Below are 23,940 nucleotides of genomic sequence, written 5' to 3' on the forward strand. Positions count from 1 at the left end.
GAGTGAGGCCTGGGACCACTGTGACCTGGACACAGTGTCCTTGGTTCCTCCCCGCGTGTGCTCCACGAGGGTGGCTAGGTGTACACCCCTGCGTGTGTGGATGGTGTATGCTAACAGCAGCCCAATGACACTGCATTTGACCGTGACATCATATGGGCCACCTCTCTTCAGCCTGAAATTTCTCTCTCTTCCCTCCCCCCGGTCCCCTATCCCTCTCGTCTGTCTCTTCCCAGAGGGTATGAACTGCATGAACAAAGACCACGGCTGTGCCCACATCTGCCGGGAGACGCCCAAAGGTGGGGTGGCCTGTGACTGCAGGCCCGGCTTTGACCTTGCCCAAAACCAGAAGGACTGCACACGTAGGTAGATGGAGGCAAATGGGTCAGACATCCCCACGCGTCTCCTGCTATTGCTTTATGGGGGGCAGGGTGGGTGTCTGTCTGTCCAGTCTACTGGACGTTGCCCAGGGAGGGCACTCAGCCCCTTGGGGTGGAGAGAAGGACAAGGTCCTTGAAGCTGGGGAGGCATGAGGGACAGGGGTTGTGAACTCTGGACACAGTGTTTTCCCCACCTGGTGTAACACCACCAACAGCCCCAGAGTGGGACCCTGCTCAGTAGCCCTGCAGTGCCCACTGTAACCCCGACCCCAGAGACCCACAGGCCCCTGAGCCTGAGCTCTCGGGTAGGGATAGAGGGCCATGCTACGGAGGTCTCTGGCTTCTAGGTGGAGCAGGGCAGCCCTTGGTGGAACTGGGTGGTAGGAAGAGGTAAAGGAGCTGGGCGGGGAGTCCCAGCCCAGCCTGTGCTGACCTTATTTCCAGGATCACAGAGCAGAGCTTTGCCATCTGCCCCTGCAGGGCCCACTGTAAATTGTGATGCCCTATGAGATCTGGGGTGAATGAGGCCTCTGGCCCAAGGTGCCTCACCCTGGAGGGCAGCCAGCATGGGCTCTGACGTTATGCAGCCTCTCAATGTGGTCACCCTGCTCCACAGGAGGAGTGGGAGCCAGCAAACCAAGTAGGACCAGGGCTGAACACACAAGTCCTCAAGAGCTTCTGACCCTGCTGCCAGCAGCTGTGGAGCAGGTGGGGGGGCCTCTGCTCACTGGGCAGCTGCCATACCTGTACTGGTGCCAGGTTTGCTCTATGGGTACAGAGAGCTGAGGGAGACTGGTGTGAGCACTGCTCACATCTGGCCAGAGACAGATACTTCATTCCGGGCCCACTTTCTGATGCAGAGAAAGAGTGGAGGAGTCCGAATCCCACTCCCAGTAGGGAAAGCAGCCCCTACCTCGCCACCGGAATGGGAGCCTGAACTGACCAGCTCTCACCAAGAGAATGGCCTTCCTTTCCATCCTTTATTCTGTGGAGAAGAAACAGCTGGCCCTGGCTGGCTCACCAGCCCCAGTCTTTGTCCCAGTTGTCATCAGCTACCTCTGGGCGCCTGCCACACCTGTCCTAACCCATGCTCTCCCCAGTCACCAGGGTCTAGGGGACCCACATGCACTAGACGCAGTGCCTGTCTCCACAGAGCTCATGCTCTAGCCCCCCCCCTTAGGATTTGTCCACTCCCCAAAGTGAAGGTGCTTCCTTCTGGCCAGGTACATGCTGAGACGTGGCCAGCCTTCCTCTTTGTTCCTGGGCTTTCCTTCCTGTATGTGGTCACCGCGGGCAGGTGCCTGGCTCCAGCCCCAGGACTCCAGCCAGGCCTTCCTGTCCTCTACACAAGACGATTCCTTTAGCTACAGAGAAACTGCTGCCACCTGGCACCCTTCATAACAGAAAGTGAGGAACTCCAGCTCTCCCGGTCCTCCAGACGACGGCCAAGGACAAGCATGTGTGGAGTGGGCAGGCCTGTTGACAGGCTCAGCTGGAAGTAAAGAGTGTTCCTTTACTCAGCAAGACTGGCCAAGCCCTGAGCTGGGTGCTGGGGAAAGAGCCGCAGGCCACAGGCAGTGGCTGAGACTGACTGACCCATCTGGGATGAGCACTGCAAGGGGACAGTTTGCTCAGAGGCCATCTCCTGAAGGGCCAGCCTGACGCGAGAAGTCAGGGACAAGTCAGGGCTCTCTGAGTAGCAAAGCTATCCCCACGCCCACCCCTACCCGAGAAGAGAAGAACTAAGCCCTTGCCCCCCAGTGTTTGCTGGTGGAAGAAGCAGCAGCCCCACCCCTCTACTCAGTGGCTGGGTATCTCCAAGCTGTATGGAGAATCTGATAGCGATCCTGGGGCCAAGGAGCACGTGAACACACTGCAGCCCTCCCATGAAGGGTCTGCGCAGACGGCCGTCACTCCAGTAAGCTTTGGTTCCTGCTGCCAGGTCAACATGCAGAGTTCATGCGACATTAGCACTGAGGCTCTCCCTCTAGCCCTCAAGGCCAGGTGAAATCTAGGAAATTCTAGATCTGGATTTGGGTTGAGGGCTGAGGCCTAGCCTAGCCAGCCTCTGCGGGCCAGCAGGACCACAAGGCCTCTGCACCAAACTCTCATCTCTCCAGAGTACAGGACCCACCCAGGACGAGAGGTTTTCTCCAACCCTTCTTGGTTGTCCCAGAGCTCAGGGCGCCAGTAGTATCTCCCAGTACAGGCTCCATGTAGGCTCTCTAGGTACTCATGAGTTTGGCCCTTGGGGTCCATGAGATGCACAAACCCCTGTGTGAGAGGTGTGGGACCCTAAGCATGGTCCTCCCTCAAGTTGCCTGCATCTCCTCAGAGTCACTTGTAGGGCACGGCCCATTTCTGGGAGCCCAGAGCTTGGAAAGAACCATCTACAGCATTCTCACGGCCTCAACACCACTCCACCCTGGAAAGGCACATGATGTTCAGGCCAAGGCAGGGCTATGCCTGGGGCTCTGCCCTCACCTGAGATCTATGCTACTCCATACTCTTGGCTTCCCTGGGGCTCTGCCCTCACCTGAGATCTATGCTACTCCATACTCTTGGCTTCCCTGGGGCTCTTCCTAGGCAGAGAGACAAGCTGTTTCAGAGATGAGAGAGTGTGACGGCAGGCCACCGGGCTCCCCAGGAAAACCAAGGCAAGAGATGCTCCTCTGGAGAAAGGGCCAGAAGGCTTTGTGCTCCACGCCCCAGCATGCTTCCTGAAGCAGTTCGGCAGGGCCTTGAAAGGTCCCAGAAGTTGGGCCTGTTCTGTGAATGAGACATTAGCTCTCTGTGGATGAGGCAGCCCCAAGAGCCTCTCTCTGGTTGTGAGGACAGCGTCGGTTCACATCCTTCTCAGCTGCCAGGGAGACGGCATGTGCTGCAAGGGTCGCCACCATCCCTGGGGCAGATGCCCTGGGGGCCGTGTGCTGTGTCCCTGGTGAGCATGCTACCTGGGAGAGGCAGCTGCGGGACTCTGCTCTGGAATGCTTGGGCTCCATCTCCAGGAGCTGCCACCCCAGGGCTTCCCTCTGGCACCAGCCCTGCTCGTGAGCCCACCTACCAGAACAGCATTAATCCCAGTTGCCAGTTCAGAATTTTCAGCTTGATTGGTCTGAGATTTATTTTTACATATTTGATCTTTAGGGTTTTGCCAAATAAATTAAGAGTGTAGGTGGAACTGTAGACAAGGTATTGGGGAAGACACCCTGTCCTTGAGGTCCTGGCATGCCATTTGCATACAGGTGATAGGCACCCTGTTGTCTTTCTAGCTGAGTAAAGCAGGGGCTGCAAGAGCCTCTCCCATTGAGATCTAGGATCTCCTCTCGCCCTAAAATGTGGTAACAAGCGGTTTTCTTTTTAAATAAACTTGAATTTTTCATTTTTCCTACTTCAGACTGGCTCCTTTTTGTTCAGCCCCTTTCAACCGACCCAGGTTGCTAATGCTGTGAAACAGTTTAGGATTCTGGGCTGAAGGCCGCCAGCTCCTCTAGGCCATAGACACTGCAAACTATGGAACATGTTAAATAAAAGGTCATTTTTTCCAAAGTGCACGAGAGGACATTGATTTGCCTATGTCCCAGCTGTCTGGAAATTGCCTTGGGAGGATCCGGACTCTGAGGGGACAGAGGTTGAGATGGCTGCTGGGACTAGGACAGACTAGACTTCTGCAGGGACACCCCTCCACATGCCCAAGACCCAAGCAGAGAACAAGCTGTGCAAGAACTGAATGTCTCCATCAACACAGGCCCACTGCTACCTTCTCCCACCTTGCAGAGGATTCCTGCCATTAACAGACATTTGTCCCATCAGGACAGGCAGTTTCTAAGTGTCTGTGGGACCTAGGATGTATAAAATTATCTATTCCTCTCTTCACCTGACACCTCGAGTCTGTCAGCTGGTGGCAGCTCTGTTTGAAGCCCACACGACCCAAGTCCATTCCCGACTCACCCCAGTTCACGTCTAGGGAACAAGCAGTTCCACCTGAGACCCTGGAGGGGCTGAGGTCCTGGGAAACGTGTGCCTGTTCACTAATTATCTTATACCATCACTTTGCTCCCCATCCCTTAAGAGAAACCACCAATACCAGTAAACTAATCGTCTTTGTTGTCATTCCTTTTATACACACGTATGTACACTTTGGGCCTAACTAGTAACCTGTAACTATGGAAACGGAGGCTGCCAGCACAGCTGTGAGGACACAGACACGGGCCCCATGTGTGGCTGCCACCAGAAGTATGCCCTCCACTCAGACGGTCGGACATGCATCGGTAAGTACGCACCTTTGCCAGGTGCTGGCACCCTTGTGCCACCCTGCCCCCCCCAAAGGGTGCGCTGTGTGGCCCTGAGGCTGGCCACCCCACTGTGTCCCGGTTTCCAAGAAGGAAGCTTAAGGGAACAAGAAAAGGAGCACCCCACGGTACTGATGGGGCTGGGAAATGTCCCCAAGGGAAGCCTCCTGCAGAGACTTCTCCAGGGCCATCCAGCCACCCAGGACCAAGCACCTCTGCTTCGTGTCACTGTGGGTTTTCTGCGGGTTCTCTTCCTCAACGTGGGAGATGGTCTGTAGGGAGGAGGGTGGGGTGTGTGCCTGAGGAGGGCAGCTTGTTTTTAAAGCACAGGGGTTTCTTCCCCTGATGGGAGGACACACAGCACATCCATTTAACCTGCACATCGGGCAACATGAGCTGCCCGCCAGTCTGGAAAACCAAGAGGTTTTCTCAGAAAGCGGCTTTAAGTCTTCATTGCCTAGACCAGGGGAGACGGATGGGAGAATCCCGGGGGGCTCTGGGTGTTAACTGCTTTCCACTCCTGAGCTAACGGGGTTCTCGCCGGACTTCTTCTCCCAGCTGGATCCCTTCTTCTCAGCGATGCCCCTTCTGTCACCTTACCTGTCCCATGGAGTCTCAATTTGAGTTTTGGTCACCTCCTTCCTCCTGTTCCTTATTTGCAAGAGGAAGGTAGAGTATTTGTGGTCACCTCATGCCATAATCAGTAGTAGCTTCTCTCCCCACTCAAAAATAACAGCAAATCTCTCAACTGAGAAAAAGAAGAATTTCAAAGTTGGTACCCACCCAACTTTGTTCATCCTCTGCTTTCTTTCTCTTCAATGTTGGCCAACTTCAGAAGCCCACAGTCCGTTACCACATTCTTTTTTAACGGGGGGCCCCCATCTCTTATTACCAACTCTGAAGCTATTTCTGGAGGGACTTTAAGTAACAAAACTGGGGTGGCAAGCAAGCTAAGCTGTGAAGCCAGAGTCTGCTGTCGCATCCTGTCCCTGTGACTGCTCCCCCGTACTCCGGGGAGCCCGGCGGTGGGGAAGGGGGTGCCAGGGCCGGGGCGGGCCACCAGCGTCTCACCCCAGTCCCGGCTGTCATCCTGGGAGCTGCTGCCCGCGTGGTTCTCCCCTTCCTCTGTGTGGTCTCCTCTCAGACGGCCATTTTGGTTTCATTTTATCTCATTCCTCCCGCTTTTCTGGTGATGGTCCCTGATTGCCTGTCTTGTCTGATAACTGACGTTCATTAATTATTTTCAGAGCCAAAAGCCAAACCAAACCAAACAACAAAAAAAAAAAAAACAAAAAAAAAACTTTTTTTTTTTCCTCAAAGCAAAACCTGGTCTTAGACCAGTGTCTCTATTGCAGCCTGATCCCATCTAGAACCTCCTCTCCCGCCTCTCTCCCTGTCTCCACTGTCCTGCTGGGGGGCCTCCCGGCCCACCGGCCCCTTCCTGTCTCGTCCGCTGGGTCTCCCCACTGTTTGTGTCTGCAGTGCAGCCGCCTCTGCCGGCCACGGGACCAGTGCACACAGCTGCCGGCCAGACACACCCAGCCTCGTCTAACACATCTTGTCTTTGTCCACCTGACTCATCCTTTCTCATTTTTTTATCTTTTAGTGTCTGCTGCATGTGAAGGTCCCTGCTTGGATCTACTTTCTAACGTAACCTCCCTCAGCCCCTGCCCCCTTGCCTCCCCTTAGAGGCCATCTGGACCCAGCTCCTGGGCCAGTGCTCCCTGCTGCCTCAGCTCACTGCCGCTCGGGTTCTCCCTCTCGGGAGCCAACGTGTCCACATGTCCCACTGAGCAGAGGACGGCCAAACAGCTAACCTCACGCGCTCCTCCACGGGCAGCATCCTGGCGAAGCGCCTCGCCCAGCGGCCAGAATGCTCCCGGGCCACCGCCCGGCCCTCCGCACGCTCCTAAAACGACTGACCCACCTGTGCGGCCCCTCCTCAAGCCCTGAATGTCTCGCTCTAGTCCTCTATAGACAAGCAGGCAACCAGCGCTGCCCAAATCGAGCCCCCGTTTTTTTTCTGTCCGTTCGGTTGGATCCATTGTTGTGTGTGGTGTTTGTTCCTCTGTGCGTTTTGTTCTTAACTCTGCATGAGTGTCTGACACGCTTTTCCTGCCCTTGAGACGGGGCGCCTGCTGTGTAGGCACCGCCATCACCGGACCTCGCGGCCCTGTCCCTTTGTCCTGTGCCTCGTCCTGCCTGCCCGTCCTGCCTGCCCGCCCTGCCTGCGCGCCCAGGCGCTGTGTCCGCTTCTGCGCCGCCCACGCCGCGCCGGGGCCTGTCCACTCGGACCTCGGCCGCCTCCGCGTGCTCGCGGCGGGCCCGGCGTCCCGGCCGCGTCCCTGTGTGGTCGTCCCCCGCTCTGCACCCGCCCTGCTGCCCCCGCCCCCGAACCCGCCAGCTCGGAGGCTCCCGGGATTCGCGCCCCGCCGAGAGGCTGACTGTCGTGGGCCGCGGGAAGTGGGCTGGCATTAACCACCGGCTCCGTGTTTGTCCCTTACTTGTGTTTTAGAGAAGGATGAGGCTGCAATTGAGCGCTCTCAGTTCAATGCCACGTCAGTAGCTGATGTGGACAAGCGGGTGAAACGGCGGCTCCTCATGGGTAACACTTTTCTTCCACTTCCTTTGTTGTGCTCGCGCCTTTGTCCGCGTGTGTGCGCATGCGCGTGCTGCTGTGTCGGTCTGTGCGTGCGTGCCGGCGCGCGGGGTGTGCGTGCGTGCGTGCGTGCCGGCGCGTGGGGTGTGGGTGCGTGCGTGCGTGCGTGCCGGCGCGCGGGGTGTGGGTGCGTGCGTGCGTGCGTGCGTGGGGGAGCGGCTGCGTGTGCCGAGTGCCCACGTGCGTGCGGTGCGCGTGCCGCGTGAGTGGGGGCTCCTGCCCGTGCCGCGTGTGTTCGTGTGTGTTTGTAGCGAAGGACCCAGAGCCAGTGTCTCGCGGCCTCCGCGGGGACGCGGGTGCTCCGAGCCCCTGTCCTGGCGGGTCGCCCCAGGTCACGCAGGCAGCGTCCGCCAGGCGGCCCCGAGGCACAGAAGGAAGGGGGCTGAGCGCAGGGCCCTCCCGCCTCCCTGCGGAGGGGAGAGGCCACACCCGGTCCGAGGCTGGCTCTGGGGTTGGGAGACCTGCCACCCGGAGAGGGCGGGACGGTCAGGGCCCCGGGGGGGGGGGGGGGGGGAAGCGGGGCTCCCGGGGCTCCCGCCTCCGTGACCGGCCCGGCCAGAGGCGGGCGGCAGTGGGCAGCCCTGGCCCACCTTTCCCTGGCCCTGCTCCCGGCACCTGCGTGCGTGGGACGGGGAGTCGGGGCGGGTGTGATGTGGGCTGCATCCAGATGCTGGGAGGCTGGCCCAGAGCCCGCTGGTGCTGCTCGGGGTGGCTTGGGAGGCCTGCCACCGGGGGGCGGGGGGGGGGGGAGGAGGGGGACGCGGCTGCTCTTCCGAGGAGCTCGGTCCGGAGAGCCGCAGAGCCAGTCTGCTCCTCAGTTCTGCGGCTCTGCGCTGGCCGGCCGGCCCCGGGGGGGGTGACAGCTCCCCGGGCCTCTGAGCACAGGAACCCTGGCGCTCCAGGGTGGCTTGGGATGGTCACAAGTGTCCGCGGGTTCTCTGATGGGTCAGGACGTCCTTGGAGGCTACCGGGCCAGCTGGTGTATTTCCCACTCCTGCAGGAGGAAGCAGGCTCATCGGGTGCCCTGGCTTGCCCAAAGCACGTCCCTGTACAGCTGCGGCTAGCCGGGAGCCCATGCCTGTGTGGGCTGTCCCAAGTGGCAGCGTCCCAGGACTGTACAAGTTAGGGCCGCAGGCCCCTGGGGAGGTCCCCTACGTGCGTGGTCCTCACATGGACCTCAGAAGAATCCAGGCACCTATGGAGAAGTGAGCCCTACATGGGGCCACGGGAGGGATGTGGCCTTCCATGTGGGGAGTCGGCTTGAAGCCCGCCCTCCCTGGTGAGGCAGTGAGAGCAAAGGCGACCTGGGCTGGCTGATGACGGTGCTCTGGGCAGCCCGAGGTCCTTGCTGCCCTGTTTGTCAAGTGAGACACTAAGGTCCAGAGAGTCTGGAAGATTCACCTCTGGTCACACAGGCAGAAGGGACAAGGTTTGTCTGGAAGCCCCTCTCCACAAGTTCTCTGGACAGGGCTGTTGTGTTGACTTGGGCCGTCTGGGTCGGCCTGGAAAGGGCTGGGAATGGCCGAGGGGTGGCCATGGAGGCCCCAGCAAGCAGGTGTGCCCACTACCATCCAGGAGGGTGTGGCTGGAGGTGGGTGGTGGAAACCTAAGACTTGCTGGTGCTCTGAGGCCACACGGAGACCCCTCAGCCTCACTTACTGGGAGAGGTGGGCACGGCTGCCCAGGACCAGAGCTCCGGAGAAGGAGCAAGAACTGGGCCTCCAGATGCCCTGTACCCCTCCCCGAAGGAGGCTGATGGCAGAAGAGGGCTGAGCTGAACTGGCGTCACGCAGGCAGGTGGCGAGACGGAGACAAGAGCTGTGGACTTGCTTTTTCTAATTAGAGTCCGTGGGGAAGAGCCTGGAGCGGAATCAGGGAGGTGAAAAGGGACAAACTGAGAATACTAGTGCCCTCAGCCCGGGTCTGGGAGGCAGAGTTGGGGGAGCAGATTGGGGGCCTCCACACCAGGCGTTGGAAGGGACCAAGGAAAAGGATGATGGTTGCCCTGCCCTGAATTCCCACCTCTCTGACCATAGAAAGCCCCTCACACATCACTTTAGAGCTCATCCTGCCCCACAAGCACAAAAGGCCTGTCTCTCCACAACATTTACAGCACAGGACGAGCCCCCACGCCCAAGCTAAGCAACCATCCTCAGAGGCTTCCATGAAAGACGCCATCCAGAGCACTGGTGAGCGTGAGCCCCTCCCGCAAGGGCTCATAACCCTTAGCACCTGTCTCCTCTGAGAGCAGCTGTGTGGCACAGACTTGGGATCCTTTCGGACTTCAGGCTGTAACTAGGAGCCCTCGGTGAGGATGGCTGCTCCCAAACTGTATTAGTAGAGGCAAGGTGTAAAGAATAAGGGAGGTGACCATCCCTGTCGTGCCCTGTGCTGGTCAGAGCACACCTGGGGCATCGTGTTCGGGACCCAGCCCTGCACGGAGAGAGTAGCCTAGGCGGTGAGGGGAACCAGAGTTGGGTGAGCATCGTTGGCCTGTGGGGCGGGGCACAGGCAGTTTATCCCAGTGGATCCTGAGGCTGGTGGGGGTAGGACCTCGTTCTGTGGCCCAGGAGTAGAGGAGGAAGGCAAGACCCTGAGGAAGGAGTTTGATGGCAAGGTCAGACCCAGGACTGTTCAGCATCTGTGCCCCCTGGACGGCTGCACTGGCCAGCTCTTCCTCAAAGAGCAGAGAATTGACTAGCGACGGAGGGTGGCTCTCGAATGCCCTGGAATGGTCTGCTATGAGCAGGGCCCATTGTAGTCCTGGTGCAGGGTTCCTCCAGAGCAGGGTATATGTGCTGCAGCCATCTGGTGGCTGAGATCCACCCTGGCACCCCTGAGATGCCAGTTATCTCGTGCCAACAAGGCTCGTTTTCAGGGTGGATAGGATAAGACCGAGTCAGTGTGGGGTGGTGTTTGCCAGCCCCACAAGGCCCCATGAGCACATGCCATCCTCACCACTCTCCATAGTGACCACATCCTGCAGGCCCAGGGTGACACCCCCTATTCCATGTCACAGAGAGGGTGGTGGTCTGTAGCAGAGCAGCTAAGTGACCCACCCTTGGGGTCTCAGCTGCACCCAGCAATTGCCATTTATGATTACCCCCAGTCTCAGCCCAGGCTAAGAACAGGGGCAGTGATGTTTTCTTTCAAAAGGCTCAAAATATGTAACAGAAACAGATTTTTGATTTATATCCAAAGCAGTTAAAATATTTGGACTTCAGGGTTGGCAGGATGAATTTCAAATATCTGGCCGACTGCCTTGTGCAAAACACCTGAGTACCCAGCTAAGTTTACCGCAGTCCCCCGGGACACTGGTCACAGCAAGACTGATGAGACATTGCAGGTCGTTCTTGTCAGCCCCAGTCCTCAGTCAGACCCTTTCCCACGGTGTGCGTGGAACGGATGCTGTGTTAGCTTCCTGTCACTGCTGACGAGGTACTGCAATCTTAGTGCCTAGTAGCGCACAAGTGTGCTATCTTCCATAGGTCGGAAGTTGGACTTGGGACTCCCAGGGCTAGAATCAAGGTGTCAGCAAGGGCTGCCTTTTTTTCTGGAAGCTTCTAGAACCACCCGCATTCCTTGGTCTGGGGCCTCTTCCTCTGTCTTCAAAGCCGGCAGCAAGGCATCTCTCAACCCCACTTCCATCAGGCTCTGTTTCTCTGACCTCCCTCCTCCACTTTTAAGGAACCTTGTGATGACATCAGGCCCACTCAGATGATCCAGGACAAGCCTTCATCTCAAGGGTCTCAATTTAATCACATCTCCCGAGTCCCTTTGCCACGTAGGGTCATGGGGGACTGAGACAAGGACATTTTCAGGGGCTGTTACTCTCCTGACCACAGATGGTCCAGACTTGGTCTGGGAGGAACCCCCCAGGCTGGCTGCTTGTGCGCTCCAGAGGCAGAGCCCCCGTCTGCCCTCTGCACTGCCTTGTCCCGGGTCCACCAATCTGCAGCCACAGGCTGGGGGCTGGCAGCATGGGATGTGCTGGTCCGAGCTGGGCGGCCTCTGCAGGGGGCAGGGGGCCAGAGTGGGCGCCCACCGCTTCCTGGGGCAACCTCAGTGCACATCAGCCCGCTCGCTCTGGAGGCCTCTTCCTCCTCACAATGTAGTTATGCCGCTTGACGGTCCGAAGGGGCCTTCCAGTCAGCCCTCTCCTGTGAGCCTTTGGCAGCCCTGCAAAGCGGCTGTCCCCACTTTACAGAGGAGAGTGAGGCCCTGAGATGGGGACAGACACAGGTCAGTGAGCACTGGTCTGGGGCCTGAGGTCTGTGGACTCCCACGCCCAGGGCCCTAAGTCAGGAGTCGAGCAGCCTGAGGCACGGCGGCCTTCCCGAGTGGAATCTGCCCTCACAGTCTGCCCACTTGGGTCCCCCTGAGCCCAGGAGAGCAAGGGGCTCCAGGTCCAGTGAGCACAGCAATAGTTAGCCCAGAATGCCGCTTCTCTGGGCCGTGCTCTGTCCCAGCGTCCACTCACCTCCCAGCCACCCTGAGGTTTGGTGCTAAAGCAATTCCCATTTTACAGATGAGGACACAGAGGCCCACAAAGGTACTAAGAATCTCCCCCTCCTGCACTCCCACAGCCGGCACCTGCCCATCACACTCCACCTCTCTGCCTGTGAGCCAGGCTCCCCTTCCTGAGTAGGCATGGTACCAGAACACTTTCACCTCACTGGGCTCCCGGGGCTGTGGAAGTGTGGAAGGGCCGTCACGCACATGCCTGGGGCCTGGTGCACGGGGGGAGCCGCTGGGAGAGCTCTAGGAAGGGCCAAGGGGCTGGAGACCTGGAAGGCCGGGCAGGACCAGGGAAAGCAGGACTGACACTTAGGGAGTACAGGCTGAGCCCCGTGCTTTCTCCAGCCTCATTTAGTCATACAACCACCCTTAAAGGTCCGGCTGATGTCACTTTTCTCAATACACACTCACTCCTCCCCCCGCCCTCCACTCCTCTGCCCCCCTTGGGGGCCGCCCATGTGCCTCTTTTCTACACCCACCATCTCCAGGGTCCATGGGCCACTCTGATTTCCCCAATCTCCCAGGCCACCGCTCCCTACTCCAGTTCCAGACCCACACGTCAGTCACCCTCTAGAAGCCACACACATGCAGCTTCCTGCTTTGGTGGGCCATGCTACCACCACCCTTTACCCAGGTGCCATCTTCCACATTTCTACCTGGAAAAGGTTCATCCAGACCTAACTGGACTTTCCTTGCCACCCCTACCCTCACTCCTTGTCCCTCCTCCACGAGCACCTTATTTAGTCATGAGCCTGGGACTCTCCTACTTGGGGCCAAGGCCAAGTCTGTGCCAGCTCTGATGGCCTTGCCCAGAGCAGGAGCGCGGGGAGGGCTGGCTGGCTCAGAGCATGAGCAGAAGCTTCCTGGGAGATGTGCTCCAGGTTGAGGGGGCCCTCGCTGCTGCTCGCTGTTCACACAGGCTGGCATCCAGCTGGGAGAGAAAGGGCAGACCTGGATCCTGAACCCCAGGCAAGCCTGGCAGTGGGAAGGGGCTCAGACAGACCTGAGGCAAGGGAGGTGATGACACAGGGCAGTTTCCCAGGTCAGGTACTTGGCAGGGAAAGGCTGGTCAGGCCTTGGGCCAAGCTCCAGGCACTGGGCTCTCACCCTGTCCGTGAACTGGTGCCAAGGGCAGCTGGTCTCTAGTCAGCTGGGGACCCCAGCTGTGGTCCTGAGCGCCTGGCCTCGGTTTAGCCACAGGCACACATGCCCTAAGTGCTGGTGGAAGGAGGTGGGTCATGGTGACCTAGATGAGTAGTCAAGGGGGAGAGTGTAGGGTGGAGGCAGGGTGCTGGGCAGGGCACTGGCTGGCCCAGATGGGAGCTGTGGCTTAGAGGGGCATGACTCACCCCCAGCCTCCCAGTGAGTCTGAACAGATCCAGGGTTCCTGCTGCCTGGGCCCTGGCACTTTCAAGAACCAAGGCTGGATGGATGGAGCAGCCCTACCTCTGCCCCTGCCCCAGAGAGTCCCGGAGGACTCACCCATAAGTCCTTTGGCTTCCTCTGGAGCCTGACACACAGGCTAGCATAAGGACCCCCGAATGCCACTTTCTAGCCCCCAGAATGAGGGCAGGGGTGAGAGCAGGGTCCTGGACGCTGGGGACATGCTCCCTCCCGACAACAGGTCCAGGTCATGTGTCCCCTGCCCCACAGCAGGCAGGCAGGCTCTGGGGGCAGCTTCTGTAAGGGAAGACTGCAGGATTGGGGGGGGGGGTCCCTGCCGCTGTTGAGTGGTGGGGTCGGGGAGAACCAGGCAGAAGCGTGGGCTAAGGCCCCGTTGGGTTTCAGAACTTGCAGCAGGCAGGGGTTTTGGAGGCACAGCACCTGGTAGAGAATCCTCAGGCGTGAAGCCGGTGTGGACGTGGTGTGGGCTGGGGGGGTGCTCGTGCAGCTGGAGGTCAGAGGGCAGGGAGTGCAGAATGGCTTTAGAGGGAGACTGATGTGGTCAGACCAACAGGTGAGGTGACCCCCTGAGGACTGAGGGAGGTAACACCATCCTCATCTGGCAGAGGTGACCCAGCCCAGGGAGGTGAGGGCTTAGCCGGTGTCCCATGGCTCTTCAGAGGCTGGTGTTTGTGGCTTCCCCGGGGGAATCCATGCTTGGACCAGTGAACTGGGCACTGGGGCACCTGGCCTGCCCCACTGCTCCCCTGGGTCGCCTTGGCCAGTCCCTTCCCCTGTCAAAACTTAAACAAAAGCAGTGTTTGGATCTCTAGCCTCTGGGGCTGTGTTGAGGATCACCTGGGACAGTGGCACCTGGGCCAGTGCTTGCTCAATCACAGCGGAGGCATCAAGGGTGAGTCTCAATCACTTACCAGCTCCCAGGCTTTGTGCTGAGTGCCTCCTGGTTGGTGGCAGGGCCCCCAAGCCTCCCTGTGATCATATCCTGGAGCCTGCCCTCCCACACAGCCAGCTCCTGCCCTGCACCGCCACAGAAGGATCCCACCTACGTAGCTCCCCCACTCTGGGAGCTGCAGGTGGAGGGGAGCCCCCCAGGTGGGGGTGGCTTGCCCCCACTGCTCCTCACCCCACCCCTGGCAGCTGGGCACACTTGGCCCCCACATGCTCCTCCTGGGCCTCAACAACCCCTGTCCCGGCCCCTCCCTGTCCTGCCTTAACCCTGGCCTAGGTTTTTTGGCCCCGCGGGATTTGCTCCGGGTGGGTCCCAAAGCCCTTCACGATGTGACCCCAATGCCCCCTAAGGGCCCGCTTCCTGCTGTTTTTACTGGTTGACATGACTCCTTGGCCTGCCACACTCAGGAGGGCCCTGGAGCTTAAACTCCGCAGCACAGATGGAAGGCACCCCAAAGAGTCCAGGGCATCATCCTCTTACCAGTACAATCTTTTGTCGATCTGCCCTCTTTGGAGAAGCCCGGGTCCCCCACCCACTGCTGCCCCCGCCCCAGCCACCTGGGTAGGGATGGCCCACCCTTCCTTGCTGCTTGCTCTGCAGGCCCTCCCTTGCCTCCCTCAGGGCTCCTCTGGCTGGCTCCAGCCAAGGGCAGGCCCAAGGTGGCTACAGACCTGGTGCCCGCAGCTGCCTCTTGACCAAGAAGTAGCCAGAGCTCCGGGCTTCCCACAGAGAGATTTCCAGGTGTGTCCAAGGGAAGTTGCCAGGGTTTCAGGTTGCTCAGCCAGGCTGTACCTTTAAGAATTACGCATTGTCCTTAGAAGCACCGGAGTGGAGTTTTGCTAACAGTGAGCCTTTCTGGTTTGTTGTGGTGTCTCAGGCTCTAGAGCAAGACCTGAGCTCTGCCCTCACTTCCCCAGGGACTAGCATTGTCTCCAGGAGCTGGGGTCTCCTCGTGTCTCTGAGCTGTGGTTTTCTCTTTTGCAAAAAATGAGTTGTAGTCTCCGAGGCAGCTTGGATGAGATGCTTGGTGTGGGGCACCTGGCCTGCCCACTCACCTCCATTCTTTCCTCCACCTTCTCTTGCCCAGGCCATTGGTGCTTTACTAGGGCCCTGGGAATGCCAGGCCCAGGCCGGGAGGCGAGAAGCCTGGGGCCTGCCTGACCTTCGTCAGGTCAGAGGTGGTGGTGCCATAAGAAAGGGGGCCTACAGAACCAGCAAGGGGAACAGGTGCCTTTCAGAGGCCAGCCAGGCACCTGCATTCTAGACCCTTCTGTGAGGTCTGCCCAGCTCACAGGCTAGAGCTCTGGGACGGAGGGTGGGCAGGCTCCACGTGCCAGCCTCACTGACCCCAGGAAGTCACAGGGTAGGAGGGAGGCTAGGGGTACACTCGTGCTAAAGGCCCCTCCTGGAAACACAGACATTGGTGCACGGATGCTGGGCATTACGTCCCTTGGCCCTGGGCTGTGCTCTGACCTGTCTCACTGAATCCCGGCAGGTGTCAGGAATCTAGAATAAGGCTTCCCTCTGTTGAGCAGCCTTTGGGCTAAGTCTTTGAGTACCTAGACATGGAAACGTTCCCAGCAACTTGCAAGGGTGCCCTTCGTGTTACAGATGAGACTAAGGCTCAGGGAGGAGCGGCTGACTCAGTGTTACACAGGCCTGCTCTTCCCACGACACCACCCCACACTCCCTCCAGGGCAAGGTAGGCCAGTGACCCACAGCACCTGGCCCTCAAGGGCTCAGGAAGTGGTAGCTGCTGGTGGTGGGTGTTCTGGGAAGATGGGCCCGACCCCCAAACCTCCATGATCCCATGTGGTAGGAAGGACAGTGCAGGGCTGAGGAAGGGTCACCAACTGGGCCCTCATGAGCCCTCCATAGAATGGGTGTAATGATCCCACCTGAGGATTGCCTCCAACAAGAAAATACGTGTGAGCCCCCCTTTGTCTGCTCTCAACATCCCCTCCCCTTAGTAGCCAGAGCAAAGGCAGGAGCCAGAGGCCAGGAAAAGGCTCGCTGCCATGGCTCTGCTCCTGCCACCTGCATTAGTATAAAACCTCTGTTGAAGAAACTTCCCCAAGGTCTACTCATCTCGCTCCTGGTTGACCTCTTCTCTACCCTCGGCTCCCACCCCTGTTGCTACAGACTGCCAGGCACTGACCCTCGGGTCCCTTGGGTCCTGCTCTCTGAGCACCAGTGTGGAAGTCCCATCCACCAGGCAGGCCCATGAGAGGGGACTGCCCCTGAAATCCCGAGGCTGCCCAGTGCGTCCAGAAGACAGTTCCACTGATACAGCAGACTGCCCTGAGCAGGACCAGGTCCTGGGTAGATGGAGCTCGTGAGGTGATGCGGGCCTGATGGCCTGTTCCTTCCCCACAGCTGGGCCAGAGTCCACACAGGGCCCTGCGAGTCGCATGGTCGCCCACCTGTGTGCTACCAGGACAGAGTCCAGAACCCACCAAGGCTGCCCCAGGACCAGGCCAGCTCTGAGAACCATGAGCCAGGGGCCTGCTGGATTCAGATGTGGCAGAGGGCAGTGCTGGGGACCAAGCGGGGCTTCTGAGGCTTCCTTTCCCACTGCCCCTCAGACCCCGATGTGGTACCCCTTCCCCATTGGGGCTGCAGCCCTGGCCCCTGCCCCTGCCACTGCCCTGCCTCTACCTCCACGCACCCCTTCCCCCACATCACATCAGACAACAGTGTGTCCCCCAGGACCCAGCTGTACTCAGAGTCCCAGGTGTTCCCAGAGGGAGGTCACCAGCACCCAGCCGTTGGTGCATCTCCCCACACGGGGAAGAGCTGCTGTCTGCAGACGGCTCTCGGGAGGCAGCGTGGAGGTTCCAGGCAGAGCTGGAGGGGCAGTGTGGTTAGGAGCCAGGGTGGCAGGTGGCAGATGGGTGGGCCCTGCTCACCACTCCCTGTCGAGTGTCTGGGGATGTGACTTCTACTGTCAGCCTGAGGCCTCGCTCTTCTCACTCACCCAAGGGACTTCATGAGGGAGACCAGCCTCACTGTGCCAGCATAGTAAGGGACATCAGCCTGCTGACCATGCCCTTGATGGGCCACAGGGCCACCCAGAGGTCAGCGGGGTCGGCGCAGAGAGACAGGCAGTGAAGGAGAACCCAGCCAGTGTGCGGAGTTCTGCCAAGGAACATGACTTTTACCCCAAAGTGATAGCCATGGAAGGCTCAGGAATCAGCTGAGGGAGGAGAGATCAAAGGTCAGAGGGCCCATGGCTGAGCTGGGAGGGCCTGTGGCTAACCCCTCTCCCTCACTCGCTTCAGTTGGTCTTAGTAGCAGAAGGGCAGGAAGACCAGCCCTGAGTGAGGTCTCGACAGGCTGCAGCAAGAGCTTAGCCCTAGGCCTTAGGGCTAGGGCAGCTGTGTGGGCTGACAGGTCTCTGTGGGTCACGGGGCTCACACCTCAGCTACCAGGTCGGAGCCTCCGGGACGGAGCCTGACACCTGCACTGCAGACAAGCCTGGGATTCCCCGGATGGCACAGGGATACAACCACAGCCCAGAGATGGGAGGATCCTCGGCCTAAAGTCCCACAGCGCATCGGGAACTAAGTGTGGCATTTGGGCCTCTGGCCCCACGTCCAGTTCTGGTCCAGGCACTCTCAGCCAGGTGAAGTCACTCGCCTGCGGTCAGCCCATGTGAGCTTCCACCTCGCCCAGTGCCCATCACTCTGCTGGTGCTGGTGGACTCCCAGGTCTTCTGTGCTATCCGTTCATCTCAGGCACCCTCTCCTGCCAGGCCCAGCTTGGGGCCTCGCTCCACCTCGTTCCTCCAGAGGCTTGTTTTTTCATCTCGGCATTCAGCAGTAATTGGTCCTGTGCTGGGCATGGGGTCACCCTGACACAGCTCTTCCTGGGGACAGAGTGGTCTCTGGGGAGGACCACCACCAGAACAGGAGCCTGGGGCCTGGGGGAGCCAGCAGGGCTCAGGAAAACTTAGAGTGGTCTCCTGAGTTGTGAGGGGTGCACAAGCCTGGCCCAGGGGAGCCATCTGTGGACCTTGGATGTGATGGAGTGAGCCCAGGGGAGGTGGGCCCAGACTCCCGTGAGAGGGTCAGGGTCCAGGCCCTATTCTGTCTCCCCTGGTGAACCGTTGACCCCTGAGGCCTGGGGCAGCGTCCGGCTCAGCTCCAGCTCTTCCCACTCAGCCAGCCAGCACTAAGGAGTCGTTCCCAAAGCGGTGGTTAGAGCAGTGACCTAGAGCATCTGCTGCCCTGCTAGACTCAGGTGTCCAAAAAGCCAGGGACTCTGTGGCACATCTGCCCACACAGAGCAGCAGCCCAGATGAATCAGCAACTCACTGGGTGCTAAGACTTCGTGCAGAGGTTCGAGGGTGAGCATGTGGTCACTGTTGTGACCATTCACAAAGCACTGTGACGTCCACATTTGTGTGGACCTTGCACAAACTCCATGGTAAATGCCATCACCTCCCATATCACATGTTGGGAAGCTCAGACTCCAGGAGCAAAGGGGCTTGCCCGAGGTCACAGGACCAGGTATGCAACCCAATTTTCTGACCCCACTGCTCATGGTTTAGCCACCACACTGCAATAGAGACTGTCCTCCTCAGGCCTTGCCGGACCTTGCCCCAGACCTAGGGCAGAGCAAGCAGGCAGTGCCAACCCAGGCAGGGGCCCACTGTCCAAGCCCAGGGCTGGCCTCCCCTGCCTGCATCTGCTGTGTCTCTGCCTAGTGCCTCTGGCAGGGCCTGGCCCACAGTAGCGATTCCCCAGGGAAAGGTGACACATCCAGGGTTTTCCCACCTGGTTTACTCCCAGGCCCCTTCCCACTTTAAGCCCCACCCCAGGGCAGCCTCCCCAGCCTCCAGCCCAGCCCTGTGGGGTAAGGCTTCTCCCCTCTTGCTGGACGAGGAGGCCAGGCACCATCTCTGCTGCCCCACCACCACAGGCTGCTGGGACGGCCCACATCAGAGGCCCGGCTCTGGCCTGGGCTGGCTCACTCATCAGTCTGGAGTCCCACAGCCTTGGGTTCACATACTGGCTTCTCGAAATAACTGAGTGGCCTGAGACACAGAGCTGGGTTCACAGGTGTGTGACCCATACCCTTGCCCCAGGCCCTGCCCTCAGAAAGGCCCCCCACTGGTTGAGTGCTCTGTTGCCTCTGTCTTGAAATTTTTTTATTTTTGAGCAAGAGCCGTCATTTCTATTTTGCACGGGGCCTTGCAATATGCAGCTGATCCTGCCTGGACAAGGTATTTAACTTCCTGAGCCTCAGTTTCTCTGTCTGAAGAAGAAGCCAGCTTCTGGGGTTGCTGTAAGGCCAGTGGATATTAGTGGATGAGAAGATCCCCTTTGTAGGCAGTAGAAGGCTGTGCCCTAGGAGGTTTTGTTCCCCTTGTTGCTCCAGGGGGAGAGGAGAGGCTTTAGAAAGACCCAGTAGCTCTCATGGGGAGGCAGGTTCCGGGAGAGACTAGAGGGTTCACAGGATCCCAAAGGAAAGTCTTCAGATTCCTGGAACAACACTCTGGGGTTTGGCTTTGCCCTCTTCCCCTTCACAACCCTGAAGGTCTGGCACCTGGACTCCAGCCTCCCTTGGCAGTGTGTGCTTCTGGATGGGGTGCTGCCTCACAGGGCAGGATCACATTTGCACCCCCTGCCCCCCGAGTGCCAGAGAACACCACTGCAGCCCCCAGCTCATGTTTGCCATTTGCATTCAGGGTGATCCTGCAGTCAAGGGGGAGGACAGGCTATCTGGTTTCTGCATCTGAGACAGTGGTGGCCTAATACCAGGCCTGGGTGGCCTCTAGTCTTGGGAAACCGAGGCGAGGCTGCTTTTTTGAGATAGCGGTCCAGGGGGAGTGACCCAAGCTGATCACCACTCAAGGCGAGGAGCTCCCTCAGCAGCTCCCAGTAGCCTCTGCTTGGAAACTCCCAGGGACGAAGCTCTTAGCCCCACCCAGGCTGGCCTGTCCTAACTGTAGACTTCAGTCCCCGACACCTACTCTAGCCCAGAGGACTGGGTACTCTCTGTCGTCTTCCTTTCTGTGTGTATCACATTGTGCTGTGTACATCTGCTAACCTCAGAATGATAACAGCCACCAACCCTGTGCTGTTGAGGGGACCCTGGGAGCTGGCACCTGGGCAGATGCAGTGGCCAGGGCAGCATAGAGGACAGGCTGGTTGCTGGCTGGTCACTCCACTGCCCCCTCCCCTGCCCAGCACAGGGCCCGGCCTCTGTGAGTATTGGCTCTTAGCATTACTGCAGGAGCGTAGAGGCATTGGCTACCCAGAATGAGGCAGTGGTCTGGAAGACAGGGACAGGTGGCAAGGCTGTGAATGTCACAGAGGAGGACCCTGGTGGTAGCCTGATGCAGAACAGCAGTAAGGGCAGGGGCTGGAATCAGATGTTAAAGAAGCAGCAGGAGCAGGCCTGGGGGCCCCAGGCAAGGGGATAGCTAGGGGCAGCATGCTCAGAGACAGGGAGCACTGAATAAGAGCAGTCAGGGAGGAGTATGGAGAATGTAGTGCCTGCTTGGTACTACACCGGGGTCCCGGTCCTGGGACTGTCGGGTGGGTTGGAGTCAGACCCACCGGGTCCCGCCAGCTCTGCCACCTACAAGCTGCACAGTCCTGGGCAGATTCCTTGCCAGGGAGGTGGAAGGGGCAGGAGCCTAGGGGACGTGAGGCTTGGAAGGCTGAGCAGGGACTGGAGCAGGTGACCTGCCATAACCAAGTGCCATGGGAGGAAGTGGTCAGCTCCCAGAACACCCCACAGGGCCTTCCCTAGGGGCCCAGAGCCCCTCACCCAGAACCTAGAGTTTAGGCACCAAACATCATCTAGGGCAACACAGGAGGTTAAGTGTGCACAGTACAGGGCAGAGGCTGCAGAGTGGGCGATTCTCCACGCTGGCCCCAAGCCCCTCCTGGCCTCCGCCTGCCCCGTGGGTGCCGAGGCCCCTCACTCTGGAAGGCCACGATTCCAAGTCCCATCGGGGCCTCCAGATGCAAGGGGCTGACAGGAGCCCATTTGGCCAGGTTCGTTTCTTGGGGACACAGTCCCACGCTGCCCATGCTGCACCCGCCTCCACTACCACGGAGAGGCCTGGTTACCATCCCTGTCCCTGAGGAAGGTCCCGCTGTGCCCCAGGCCCCGATGTTAATTACCTGCACCTGGAGAGCAAGCAGGTCCTCGGGCCGCTCTCCAGAGAGGGGCTCTCCCACATGAAAGACTGAAAAGGCACCTGGGGGCTCGTTGGCCCTTTGATTTGGGGTGGAGAGGCGGAATTTCCTCTCTGGTTAGAATCCCAGGAGGGCAAACTAACATTTGTGAAGCAACTACTACATGCCAGGACCCAGACCAAGGGCTGTTAAGCGGGGAGTTTGTTTGATCCTCACCTGCCAGGTGTCCAGCCCGAGGGGTAGCCTACCGGGGTCACTCAGTGGTTGACAGAGCCAGAGCTCACACCCTGGCCTGCCCACCTCCACTGCCCCAGTGAACAGTCGGGCGAAGAGACAAGAGGACCAGAGCAGGCCATATGCCAGCCAGAGCATGGCTCCTGCCAACAAAGGCCAACCTGGTACAGGGAAGGGCCGCGGCCTTCTTTCTGTGCCTGGGGCTTGGGAGGCTCCTCGTGGACATGGTCTTTGAGCTGGGCCTTGGGACTGGAGCAGGCAGGAGGCCTCCAAGCCACTGGGCCAGCATACACAGTGGCAGGAAGGCTCTCAGAACTGCCCACACCCGGCTGGAAGGCTAAAATTCACGGAGACACAGGGAAAGATGGGCAGGAAGAGTCAGGGTCAAGGTCACTGGCCCTCCAGTAGAAGTTTGGTTTCTTTTTAATTTTATTTTATTTAAGATTTTATTTATTCATGAGAGACAGAGAGAGAGGCAGAGACACAAGCAGAGGGAGAAGCAGGTTCCTTGCAGGGAGCCCAATGCGGGACACGATCCTGCCACTCCAGGATCATGCCCTGGGCTGAAGGCAGATGCTCAACCGCTGAGCCACCCAGGCGTCCCCCTCCAGTAGGAGTTACTGCTTTTTGTATCATGGTGAAGGCATTAGCCTCCAGAAGGGCCCCAGTGCTTCAGGACGACACTGCAGAATCACAGAGATGCACACTCACACACAGAGGGGAAAGCCAGATGTCCTCCTCTCCCAGCCCTGCCCCCCTCCCCCCATATACAAGTTGAAGTTCAAAGGAAAGGCATCATGAATTTGGTATAATTAGCAGCAGGGACTCCTGGCTACCGGGATATGTATTCAGTGATCATTCCTGCAGGACTGCAGACACCACGGGACAGATAGAATAAACCAGGTAGGGGGAGTCTTCAGGGGCCCAGAGAAAGCCAAGGTGGGCAGGCCAAGGGTTTTGGGTTGTAAAAGATAGGGGCCTTGGCTCTTCAGTTCCCAACACTGGAGAGAGGGGGGAAGCCCACTTAGGCACAGTTCCCACAAGATCAAAGCACACAGATGCTCAGAAAGAAACCCTGGTTGAAAGGCTCAGAGGCCCAGGACTGGGCTCCTCTGTGTGCGGGCCACCTGCGCCCTGGTGACCTGGCCCTGCCAGCCCCTTCTCCAGTCCTGGGGAGGATCATTCTCACCACGCGACAGGTTCAGTGACCTAGGCTCTGCCCCAGCTGCTCCAGGCCCTTTGAATTTGCAAAAGGGAAAAAAGCACTAGACAAGCTTCAAGTGGACGAAAACCAGACGCCTTTGGCTTATGGCTCAGTGAGAACAGATGTTGAGCTGAGTGCCTCATCAAGGTGATGGATGGTGTGCGGGCTCAGGAACCAGCCCTGGAAGCTCCACGGCCAGGGCCACAGGGCAGTCCAATACTGAGACCAGTTTGGGAGCCCCAGGGACTACAAGTCTGGGTTTGGAGTCCCAAGTCCGGGCAGGACAAGGGTTTAGGAATCTGGCCCTGGGCAGTTAAATGCCAGCCAGGCTAATCTCCGTGGCAGCTGCACACAGCAGCGTTGACCCTGTCGGCGGTGACCTTTACACAAGCACAGCCCCCTGTAGGGTGCAGACATTTACCCACCGTTTACAGTGGGTCCTCACCGGCAACCACAGGAATGGTGTCATTTTCCCATTTAATAGGCTCAGGGAGGCCCACAGCTAGAGGGTATCAGGCAGGACTCAAATTCAGATCTCCTGTCTCGGGAGGTCCCCCCCACCCCCCCCCCCCCCGTGGATGGAGAAAGGCAGTGGCTTCCAGCTGAGGAGACTGAGCATCTCTGTCTCTTCCCCCCAGAGACATGTGCGGTAAACAACGGAGGCTGTGACCGGACCTGCAGGGACACGGCCACTGGCGTGCGATGTAGCTGCCCGGTGGGATTCACGCTGCAGCCCGATGGGAAGACGTGCAAAGGTCAGTGTGGAGCCACTCAGGCAGGGGCGGGGGCTGCACGCTCGCTCTGGGTGTGTGGCCATGGCTGCCTGGGAGGGCGGGGGTCAACAGTCGCTGGCACTTCGCTGGAGAGGCCATGAAGAGGGAGGGTCAGTGCTTCACTGCAGGACCCCCTGGGCCCACAGGGACTCATCGTGGTCCCAGGGGGGGTGGGGGGAGCAGAGGGGGATATAGCCATCTCTTCACCCTCACCTGCCTTCGTGGCAGTAGCTGGCAGAGCTGGGGCAACAGCATGGCCCTGGGAGGTCTGCTGGTACCAGGATGGGATTGTCTTCTTGTCACCATTAGCAAAATGAGGATGCTGTGTGTCCTTGTCTCCGGAGGAGTGAAATTATGGGGGCTCCCAACTGGGGAC

General features: G+C 59.1%; 1 protein-coding gene across 2 annotated transcripts in view; it reads left to right on the top strand.

Moving 5' to 3' along the window:
* The window catches only part of SCUBE1 (signal peptide, CUB domain and EGF like domain containing 1), a 142,629-nt gene that overhangs the window by 78,016 nt on the left and 40,673 nt on the right, over nucleotides 1-23,940 (top strand). Inside the window, exons 5-8 of one of the 2 annotated variants that reach the window (XM_055328942.1) lie at nucleotides 234-359; nucleotides 4,532-4,648; nucleotides 7,185-7,274; nucleotides 23,430-23,546. In XM_055328942.1, coding sequence (XP_055184917.1) covers nucleotides 234-359; nucleotides 4,532-4,648; nucleotides 7,185-7,274; nucleotides 23,430-23,546 — 450 coding nt within the window. The remainder of the gene's footprint in view (nucleotides 1-233; nucleotides 360-4,531; nucleotides 4,649-7,184; nucleotides 7,275-23,429; nucleotides 23,547-23,940) is intronic. The other variant, XM_055328943.1, reaches the window with a different exon arrangement.

The sequence above is a fragment of the Nyctereutes procyonoides genome, unplaced genomic scaffold, assembly GCF_905146905.1.
Source record: "Nyctereutes procyonoides isolate TBG_1078 unplaced genomic scaffold, NYPRO_anot_genome, whole genome shotgun sequence".
NCBI lineage: Eukaryota > Metazoa > Chordata > Mammalia > Carnivora > Canidae > Nyctereutes > Nyctereutes procyonoides.